Source organism: Vanessa tameamea, chromosome 2, assembly GCF_037043105.1.
Source record: "Vanessa tameamea isolate UH-Manoa-2023 chromosome 2, ilVanTame1 primary haplotype, whole genome shotgun sequence".
NCBI lineage: Eukaryota > Metazoa > Arthropoda > Insecta > Lepidoptera > Nymphalidae > Vanessa > Vanessa tameamea.
Genome location: NC_087310.1, coordinates 8,429,666 through 8,441,277, shown reverse-complemented (window position 1 = coordinate 8,441,277; position 11,612 = coordinate 8,429,666). Strand labels below are relative to the sequence as shown.

Here is an 11,612-nt window from a genome sequence, read left to right as displayed (position 1 = left end):
TATACTATATAGTAAGTATTAGTATTATTACAAGTAGGGATTTGTTGTCTTTACAAAATAGCTTAAAACAAATACAGTTAAAATTTGTTTTGGACTATTTTTAACACATTTGTGGCTTTATGTAATAAGTTTTGGGTCTGTATTATTTGATGAATAATGCAGCTTAAAATATGGTGTCTCTTCTGGCAGCACAGTTTTTAGTTTTCAACTTCATTCAGACATTTCAAACTTCAAACATTAACTAAAAAATAACAACGTCTTTTATTTTAGATAAGTTGCTTCAATAGTTGAAAACAATAACCTAACACATACATATATATACATATTTCTAATCAAGAAATAAGATATCGCGATAACAATAATATAATTTGAAAGAAAGACGATAACGCGGAATATGTCGGTAACAGATCATGCGACGAATAACAAAAAAGTTATTAATACTTTTTGGGGGGTTAATATTGATTGGTTTTTATTGTGAATTTCTTATATATTATGTAGTCACTATACAGGTACGATTTTTTTTTAAACGGTATATATATCTAAAAGTCACCAACACAAAATGTAGAGACCGATGTCCAGTTTTTATAAACTAATTTAAAAAAAAAATTACAGTGTAGTTGGCCTCGCATAGATACAAGCCACGGTGAGAATGAAGTTTTAAAAGCGTTTATTCTAGCGGACACTCATTTACTAGGACCTTACAGGGGTCATTGGTTAGATAAATGGAGAAGAGAATGGCAGATGCACCAGGCATTTCAAGCAATCATAAGATTACACAAACCTGACATTGTTTTTATTTTAGGTAACTAGTCACTTTATTCTCAAATAAATACCCATGATTATTAAATTTGTTAATTTATGACTTAATAATTTAGAAGTTTCTTGTCTATTTACCTATTGTTAAGTTATTCTATCTTTGCAAGTAATTTACATCACAGTATAATTGAAATCACAGTTTTTATTACTCTTAATTTACAGGAGATCTTTTCGATGAAGGAGAATGGACTGATAACAAGCAATTTAATAATTATGTCTCTAGATTCTTTGATCTATTTTCATTACCAAATAGTATTAAAATGTATGTTGTTGTTGGAAATCATGATATTGGATTCCATCATCGGTATGTCCTTAACATAGGTATTTTTTATTTAAGTCATATATATCAGATGATTAAATGCAAATAACAGTTCTAAAACAAATACTGCATGCTTATTTTTTATGGAACAATTTTACCAACATAATTAAATAATATAAAAACCTTACTACAACAATTATCTTGCTTATTAGTTAGTGGCCATTGTCTAAGGCTGCAGATCCTGATGCCCTTGGTTCAAATCCTGGGTCTGACCAATAAAAAAAACTTCTTGTGTGTTTCTGTCAAGACATTCTCATTAGCAACTGAACTCTTTCTAGCCATGTTAGATCATCATTTCATCAATGGTGCTATTAGGGTTAGAGCATAGCAACTGTTGTTCAAAAATTTTGCTAAAGTTTGATATCAAATCAAATAAATAAATTATAAATCAGTATTATGGACCTATGCAGTAGCATAAAACTCTATGATACTGATTTATTGACTAACATTTATCAATCCTCAACAAATATTTGATAGCAACAGTTGCTATGCTCTAACCGTAATAGCCTGACTGATGAGATTAAGGAAATATTGAGTGAGCTAGACAGAATGGCTACCCTGGCAAATTACCAATAATTTCCTGGACATTTTCATATTATTAATTTACTATTGCAGAATAAGAAGAGGATTTGCTCAAAGATTTTCAAAACTTTTAAAGGCCCCGTCTGTTCAACATATAGCAATAAAAAACAACCACTTTGTATTATTAAATTCAATGGCTCTAGAGGGTGATTCTTGTAATTTATGTACTGAAGCCAGAAAACATATAGAAAATATTTCAGGTAATGAAAATATATCAAATACTTGGTGGTATTCGCTTTATAACAAGCATTCAATTCTTTGTAATTTTCTGATTGACAATTTAAGTATCAATTATGTTTCTTTTTTAAAATATGTTTTTCATTCTCAATTTATTTATATATTAATAGACTGTATAAGGCTGTTTTAATTTACAAATCAAATTTTGAAATACTAAAATATTATCTCACCAAAAGAGATTACTTTTATAAATTGGCATCAATTATAATATTCTTAAAACTGTTCATCATTAACTACATTGAAGTTTAGTCCAATAACATAAAGAGTAGAAATAAATAAACTTCAGATTTACATACTGCATGTGATTACTTATACACTTATGCACTTTACTACTTATATCCATTTTTATTTTACTTTCATAGATCTGATTACAACGACATTCAAAATGCCATTTTTTCACAAATTCATAATGTATGTACATTATGTTAATATTATGTACAATAAATTATCTTAGATTGCAACCAATGATGCCTTATAAACTCAAGGTCAAGTCATTAATGTTTTCATCATTGTTAATGAAAAATATTTTTTTTTTTTCAGATACATTATTTAAATGCTCAAAAAATTCTATGCACTGTGTCAATTCAGAAGGTACATTTAATTACAGTCAACCTATTATGATGCAGGTATGTTATATAAAGACTATACAGACTGGAATGCTTAAACTTTACCTATCAACAGGGCCAGATCTACCATAGGGGTTTTTGGGCTTCAGCCCAGGGCCCCTTGGATTCAAGGGGGCCCAGTTAAGTCAAGTCTAAGTTAAAAGTAGACGATAATGCGAAAGAATCCATAACTTTATTAAATTAAACAGCTCATATGGTTTGCAGCCCTGCGAGTCCTGCAATTAATCAAACCCATTCAATTAATTTAATTCAAGTCTACATTCAGATATGTCTTAGGTGTGCCCCTAAGTAGTGCCAGCCCAGGGCTCCTTAAACTTACGGTCCGGCCCTGCCTATCAACAAAGTCAATATTACAAATAGTATTAAAGTTTTATACCTTTTAAGTTAATAACTCTTTAGGTTTTAATAACATTTTAAACGAAATGCCATTAATATTGAATTATTGTAATATCTATATCATTCAAAATGCCCGATAACTGATTTTTGTAATTACTGTTAATTTATTTTTAATATCAATACTATGCTGATCTATACTGATGTGTCAATTGATTAAGGATGCGCAAGCGACGCTTTTATAAGCCTAACACGCATACATCAACTACAAATACGGCTGACCGCCTGGCCTATAGACCGAGTAACCGAATTTGCAAATGCAATGCTTCTAGACGCCCCAAACTCGACTTACACTGGACTGAATACCGGGCTCAATTAAGGTCGCTTAAATCGAACTATAACCCCTTACTTTTAAATTTAAAGTATTAGTTCATGTTAATATAATAGCTACAATCATTATCGCGAGACGCTCCCTATTTGTCTGCTATAAATCTCTGTGTATAATGTATTCTTTTCTTTTTTTAACATATAAGATTAATTCAGATAATTTTCTTGTTCTTTTTAATTCTATATTTTGACGGCAAACATGTGTCGTATTCTGCTCTTTCTTCACATGGAATAATTGATGTAAGTTGCTAAATTAGATTATTTCATGTTCTGTATTTATTTTGCACTTTTCAGCACTTTCCTCTTTACAGGGTCTCTGATGCTGTTTGCACAGAATCTGATGCTCCACCGCTATCAGAACGAAACAAATTGTTTCGATTAAAAATTGACGCATTATCGTTAGAAGCAACAAAATACCTGATCAAAAAAATTAGGCCTAGAGCAGCATTTGGTGGGCACACTCATCATGGGTGTTTAATTGATCATTATTATGAGGATATTGGTGAAATCCGTTTTTTGGAATATTCAGTGCCATCATTTTCATGGAGAAATAGACCCGATCCAAAATATATATTGGTAAAGTAATATGTGTTTGTAAATTTGTGCACGTATAATTAGATGTCTAAGTAAACAATATTAAAATAAATATTATAGTTGCATTGAACTTGAGGCATGATAACATATTTTGTTTCAGGCTAAAATAGCGCCTGATACGTATGAAGTCGAGAAATGCGGTCTTCCAAGAGAAACAACAATCATCCTCACTGCTATAATAATGATTTGTGTTTTAATTCGATATGTATTAAGAACAAGATTACTAGGCAGAGGATTGTTATGAATAAAAATATGTTTTTAACCTCAAGGATTATATTTCACAATAAATATGTTTTGACAAGATCGAGCACTTATTACACTGTACATTTAAAATGGAACAATAAAAAAAACCTGTGTTTAAAAGTTTGAAACATGAAATAAATAACAGATTTAAAATATTTGTACATAGAGTGACTCTAAGATACTGTTCCATCTTACAAACATAGCACATACCATCCAACTTTTGAGTGAAAAATTGTCATGATACTGATTCACTCAATTATCACAAAAATACTAACATAATTTTAGGATTTAGCTGTTACAATAAATATTTGTAAAAAAATTATAACTAATAAAGTAAAATTAGAGGTAGATAAAACATATTAGAGATTCATTAAATTACTTAAAATAATGAATACTGATAATGGTAATGCAACCTCGAAATAAAAGAACACCAGTATTTAAAATGTAGTTAGCAATCTCAATATTGCTACAGGTATAATACAAGTAGTTAAGTACTCCGTTTAGTATTTACAAACATAAAATGATTTTTTTTTTATTTCCTCCTTAATTCGAGCACCTAATACTTATTACTAAAATCAGTCTATAACTCTTTAAACGAGTTATCTCAGTAACACCTATTCTTCATTTTCTAATGAGCATTGATACAATTAATAATATTAGAATGTTATTGTGTTGAAAGAAAGTGTATAATTTTGTTGTTGTCAAAAAGTAAGGCACTGTACAATTTGTTTCAAGAAAGATATACTTCACATTGTCACCTTTATTACACTTTGTTATATAAAATTTCATTTGATACTCTAAAGACCCTATATGTCTAGTCTATTTGTTGCTCAATGACGAATGCTATTACATTATTAAAAAAAATTGATACCGACTATGCTAAGCATGGAATGATAAATAAGTAATCCTAATGCATCCCTCAATAATCAAAAAGTCAAAATGGAGTTCACATTTAATTAAAAGCTATTCTGTCCCCCTCCTACACCCCCCAAATATATTTCGTTTTCCAGTACAGTCTTGGTAACCACAATTCCATTCCATTCCTTTTCTCGTCTTATAATTAAAGTAGAACAAAGTCGAATATCGACGATGTCCATACTCGAATTCTATAAAAATATGATTTGCAGCACCCTCGGCTGCTTTGTGGAGTGTTGTTTGGCGGCTAAGTCGTGGGAGCGGGAACGGGAGTTGAGGTTATGAGGAGGTCGCGCATGTCGCGCCGGCTGCGTCTGCTTCTGATGGTAGCCCGTGTGTGCGTGCCGTGCCGACGAACATATAACAGCGTGCAAGTACCGGTCATATCTGCACAAGTTCGAGTCGCCACCGCATGCTAAATCTAAGTAGCCATTGTTGGATGATTCTGGTTTCACTTTTTGATAAGAAGTTAATGGCTTGTCACTCACAGTGTACGACCTATTTCTGAGTTTTTGATATTTATTTGCGATGTCTTCCTCGTTAACAACAGGATCAGGATAGGGCTTTCTGGAAAAAAATAATTTAGAATTTATACAAGTACGAAAAAATATAAATAAATGCTATCACAAATAATGTTTTTTATAGTTATAAGGATGGTAATCTAATAATAGAAATATAGAAAAGAATGCCAACCTAGATGCTTGAAAGCTCAGATGATTTTTCTCCATATTAGCCTGTATGATTTCAAGTAGTTCTCGACGTTGCAAGCTCCCCGATCTTTTTTTTGCGTGCTTTCGGTCTCGAACTTCTCTTCGTGCATGGCGGTGGTACCTTTGTCTTAATACTGGTGCAGGTCTTTGTGGTGGTTGACGATCACCTGAACATGATGATTTAGAGGAAATGTCATCGTCGTTAGATAGTCTATCTTGATGTTCATCCTCACTGTTCTCAGCACACTCCACTGGTGTTGTTGTGTTTGCATTAGCCAGCTGTTCTCTTCTATGCCGTCTCCGTCCATCCCTCCTTTCTCTATGACTACGTGTTCGCCCGTCTTCCGGAACAACCGTTAAACGCACTTGAATCGTTTTGGATCCATAATGCGGAACCGTGACCGATTTTCCTATCGACTCATATATTGTCGACACTATACCGGCTATATCCTGTCGACAAAAATTTCGTCAATTGAATAAGTACTTTATAATTTGTAAATATAGTCTAATATAGCTATTGTATAAAAACTTACATCTTTTGTCATTCGCCCGTGTCCGTCGAGGTCATAAAGGGTGAACGAGAACTGCAGCGGTTGCTGTTTGGATGATTCTGAATGTTTTAATTCTACATCACACGTTAATTCCTGAAACAAAAAAAAGAATATACGGTTAACTTTTTTTTTTTTTATTTACTGATAAGATGACGGAAGGTATTGAGGGTTAGAATCGTGAGTTCATAATGAGGTATCCGCATTCAGCTAACGGAGATAACTAGTGGCGCCGAACAAACGCGCGTGTCCGGCGGCGAGGACAAGCGTTCTTATCTCAAACTTTAAAAGGAAACTAGTCGCGCCTTTACGATCAGTGAGATATTATAAGACAAAGCATGCCGCTTGCCCGGAGACTGATACGACACAAATAGATGAATCATCTCATTATTCAATAAATTGCTAACTTAGATAGCGTAGTCAACTCATGAATGATAAACACTACATACAGTCATCTCAATAACATCGTGTATGTTAATTATTACGTAAGTAATAAATAGTAAACATTCTTAAATAATACTATGTATAATCATTTTATAAATGAAAGTTTTGAGAAATTACCTCAAATCTTAATCCAGGCTGCTTATCATCTGCGTTATCTGCAGGCTTTTCCGTCGGTGGTAATCTTTTAGAAAAGTGTTCAGATTTCCGAGCGGGTATGGGTGGAGGCGTAGTAGGTTGCAATAGAGCTCTTGCTTCACTGGGTAGAAGGTCTGGTGGCGCGGAACATTGTGATGCCGCGCGGCCTACTAATTCTTCTGTGTCAGTTCGCTCGCCGTCAGTACCAACTGCAAAATTATAAAAAAATAAATAAACATAAGGCTTATACTATCGAAAATAAAACATCAAAAATATATTGGTATTTAGGAATTAAGTAGGTAAATTCTCTTTATTTACTTGAAATATAAATGGTCCAGTTTTAGTATATAATATTGTCACAATAGTACAAAGTTTTCATTTTGTTCACAGGATACTTATTTACAACGAAAAATAACTATACACATTTTATACCTAAGTATATAATTAATACTATTCTGCTTCTTAAGTTCAAGCATCGGCATTTTACAAATTGTTTGTTTGTATTCAATTGAGAAAAATAAATTATATCAGTTGGTATATATTACAATCACATAAATAAAATATAAATTATAAACAGAACCTTTAATGTGTAACAATTTCATAGTACGATGACATTAAATGATGTACTCACTTATCTTGTACGTATTTTAGACAGGTATAAAAAGCATAACTACATATTATCAGAAATTGAGGAACGATCGGCGAAATTCAAAAGATTTTTGTATAAAGCAAGCGGTCCCAGCCGGGTGCAGTAAAGGGGCTCGCAGGGCGGGCTTAGACTTATTTCTCGGAAGGCTCGAGAGATCGGCATGAGCCTAATGCTTTAAAGCTCTACCTTCGACGGCCCACATCTGCCGTTAATTTTATTTTATTTTATTAAAAAAAAGTTCTGAGAATTTTATCAAATTTAAAATTATTTTATAGTGTATTTGTATTATTATATCACATTAGCCATATAAAAAATATACCGTTTTTTTATAATAGTGATACTGTATTATATAATAAATAATTCGTTTATACGGGTTTCAATATCGTGTTCGTAATCTCCTTTCCAATGTTTTTTTAATGGAATAACAAAAGGATGTAAATTCAAAGCGAAAATCGTCTGGCCGAGTACTTTACATTTACCTTTAGAATTAGAAAACTATTTTACCGAGAATAGGTTATCTCTAAATCTCATTCTGCTGATAAGTCGAAATATCTATTTTTATACTGTATAAAAATTTAGCTAAATTTATAATTACTGGTATGGCCAATTATATCATTATGAAAACAAATTATAAAACATATTGAAATGGTTTTCAATATAAGTGTTCCTTTTGTAAGTAACTTTAGTGTGTAATTTTTTGTTAAACTTTAGTACGAATTTTTCTTTGCATAAAAGGCGTACGTGTGAATATGGTATAGGATAGGCTAACCAGACGGATACAGGGGCAGCGACGTCAGGGCTTGGTTCGGTACTGATTGTACTTAATTACTTTTATTAAAATCTTGCTTATTATACTTAAAGATAATAAAGTCCAATAGTCCAATATTATTTTTAAAAAATATTTTATAAATATGAAGTCCATATTTTGTAACATAGAAATAATTCTTTAAAAAAATATGCCACAGAGCACTGTGTATGCCGAGCTCGCTTTCTAATTTTGATCTAAGGCATGCAATGTATGCATGCACAGAGAAGATATTTAATTTTTGTAAGACTTTACATAATTAATAAATTATTTAAAGTTAGAAATACTACCAATGTACTTTTTTTTAACGTGGATTTAACAAGGCTCTCTGGCTTTCGTATCAGTAGACGTATAATCATCAAAGTTAAATATCAATTACAAATGACCACAGTCCGTGAGCAACAAACGCGTTCACCATATTCATGCCCTCATTACTGTCATTACGCTCTTGCGCCAGCGGCAATGATTTTAAAACTAGTCTAGAAATAAATATACGTATTTAAAAAATTATCATATTTATGTTTACTTCGTAATACTAATATCACATAATTTATTTTGTGATTCATTCTTTTTTTTTAATAGCCGATATACAGTTACCCAAAAAAACATGGATGGTTTTCAAGGCAACCGGCTTCAAGTTCAAAATCACTATTCACTAATATAAAACAATATGAGCCGCATACGAAGGGTACGTTAAATTATGCGACAAAAGCTCTACATCTCCAAAAAAGTTCTTTGTATCCGCCGCTTACTATAAATTGTAGCGGGCTATGCGTACTATTCACTCGAAAGAAGAGCTTAAAGCTCGGAGCGGGGAATTCTTTGATGTCAAATAAAAGGTATCATTGTCTCCGCTTCGGCGAGTGCTTTCAACTTTTCTCTTTGAAGTTAATCAAATGAGCGACGCGGCTTAGTTTGCATTTAAAATTATATTTATATTACAAACTTTGCTTTACGCCTGATGTGCGTAGATCGTTATGAAACAAAAATGCTCGTATCTTCTTCTAATTGAAGTGTTCAGTTTATGTATACTTCGAAACTAAATAGAACAAGATCAAAGAGATCTCCCTTTACTTTGAAGTAGTATCAAATAGATAGTTGTCTTCATAGCAGAAGTATTTTTAACTGATATTTAGTAAGGTATTATTAGTACCTACTACGAAATGAACAATGAGCAAACATTCTACCAAACTATAGTGCATAGAGTAAACGAAATTATTTGACGTCTACTAAAGTTATAAAATTTATGTCTATGATTTTATAAAAAGACGATTAACTTTAATTCTGATTCTGACTATAGTGTATTTTGCCGCTTTCTCATCCCGAATTGTTGATGCTGCAGCTTAACCTTTAATATAATCTCAACTACAATAAAATGCCTTGTATTCATGGCTTCAAATGGCATGTTCATTTTGAATAGGGGAAATGTTAAACATTTTTATCTCATTAATGTGCTTTGTTTGATAGTCTATAATTTTCGTCACTAAGCAATAAAAATAACCTTAATTTCAGTAATTTGGTAGGTATTAAGCCTAGATTAAAAGATTTTTTTAGTTTTCACATTATTATTTGTATAAAAAGTAATTAAATATAGACAGAAAAGATTCATATTCATATTTAATTTATTATGTATATAAAACAATCAATATATACCTAGTCTTGTAAATTGCAAACGAAATTTTTGTTTGATTTGTTTTGAAATTAATTTACGATCATTGTTATGATATAAAAATTTGGTTATTAGCTTAAAACGATTGGGTATTGTTATATTTTAATCTCGTACGCCAGTTCTTAGAAACAGATGTTCCCCCAAGCTAAGGTACTATTTAGGCCCTTTGACGGCGTGTTACGTCGTTGTGTCGTGTATATTTTGATTTTTACTTACTACTAAATTTCTTATATCCATTTCTAAACTTGTTGCGCCACCACTTGACAAAGTGGTGCGCCATGGGGGCGTCTGTGGCGGGTGCCGAAGCTCTCAACGTTTCGTAGCACGTCATGCGCTGCGCTCACGCACGCATCACGTACACTTCAAAAGCGCCGCTAGTTTCTTATTCCAGAAAGAATCTTAGCTCACTATCACTACAATCATTCACAACACTGAACAAAATATTTTGTTTGGTAAAACGCGTACGGACCTCGTGACCCAGTTGTCCGCGTGAATATCGGACGCCACGAGTAAGCGTACAACCGTCCCCTATACGTATCATTGAGTGACTGACTGATGGATCATGGATGGAAGAAGGGAGAAGGCAAGCGCGGGTAGGGCGGCGGGCGCGGTGCGGTAGCTATGGTAGGGTTGTCACTTGTAGTGCTTCACAAGTTTATTATGATTTGTGATAGTGTTTTAAGACTTATCGGGTATAAGGAATCTAACTTCAAGCATAGTTGTAAATAAATATCAACAATAAAGAAAATAGTGTATGGTGTGAAAAATCGATTTAAATGATGACTATATAGAGTTTTACTTTCTTTATATTTGCATAGGTCTAGATTACCTAAAATTTTGTGAGCAATTAGTAATTATAGGCCGGTAACGTATAAATTAAATTTTTTACTTAAAATCACACGCATACATTTGATAAACGGTAATTTATAGGTGAGCTTAAAAAAGGTAAAAATACAATCTAGTTTTCATATTTAGTTAATATGTACAAATAAGAAACTTTTTAATTTAATATTCGTACATCCTTATTTTTAAGAGTAGAAAATATTTATTTACATTTAAGCGCCAAACGTTAAATTAATCAATTTTAAGACTATAATAAAATTTATAGGTAAATATGGATTACATATGCTTAAGCATGAAACTTAAGTTGGTAGTTATCTGAATGTCCTGTCTTTTTATTAGAGACAAGACACAATAAAATGTTGGAATTATAGTATAGATGATATATTCAAATATTGCTTTTGAAGGCAACTCCTAACCTGGATTTACTTTTTATTTTTCATTACATATCTAATTTTAAGTTGGTACTTTATTCTAAAGCTCCACTTAATACAATTATGATATACCTAGTACATGACGTGGTGACAATAAAATATAAACTGCGCTTTACGCCGTACAATATAAAAATAAATGTTTAATATACGTAACAAAATGAGTAGTGTAGTACATATTAAGTACTTATTTAAAGTCATGATTATGATTAAATAAGAATGAGTAACTTACAAACTCAAATATTTGATTTGAAAACAACGACGACTCAAAGAATGTTGGCTACTTTAATCCGTTTACAAAATCAGAAGCTGCCTTAGAGTTTTTTTGT

General features: G+C 32.0%; 2 protein-coding genes across 2 annotated transcripts; one reads left to right on the top strand and one right to left on the bottom strand.

Moving 5' to 3' along the window:
• The first annotated feature begins 226 nt into the window (after positions 1-226).
• On the top strand, positions 227-4,197 carry LOC113398945 (metallophosphoesterase 1 homolog). Its single transcript, XM_026637902.2, has 7 exons — positions 227-509; positions 613-802; positions 979-1,120; positions 1,751-1,917; positions 2,495-2,580; positions 3,595-3,876; positions 3,995-4,197. The coding sequence occupies exons 1-7, from the start codon at positions 411-413 to the stop codon at positions 4,136-4,138; spliced, it is 1,110 nt and encodes a 369-aa protein (XP_026493687.2). The 5' UTR covers positions 227-410; the 3' UTR covers positions 4,139-4,197.
• Positions 4,150-10,572, bottom strand: LOC113398944 (protein naked cuticle homolog). Its single transcript, XM_026637901.2, has 5 exons — positions 10,229-10,572; positions 6,872-7,098; positions 6,296-6,406; positions 5,746-6,212; positions 4,150-5,619 (listed from the first exon to the last, which is right to left on the bottom strand). Exons 1-5 carry the CDS (start codon positions 10,341-10,343, stop codon positions 5,244-5,246), a joined length of 1,296 nt encoding a protein of 431 aa, XP_026493686.1. The 5' UTR covers positions 10,344-10,572; the 3' UTR covers positions 4,150-5,243.
• Positions 10,573-11,612: the final 1,040 nt, after the last annotated feature.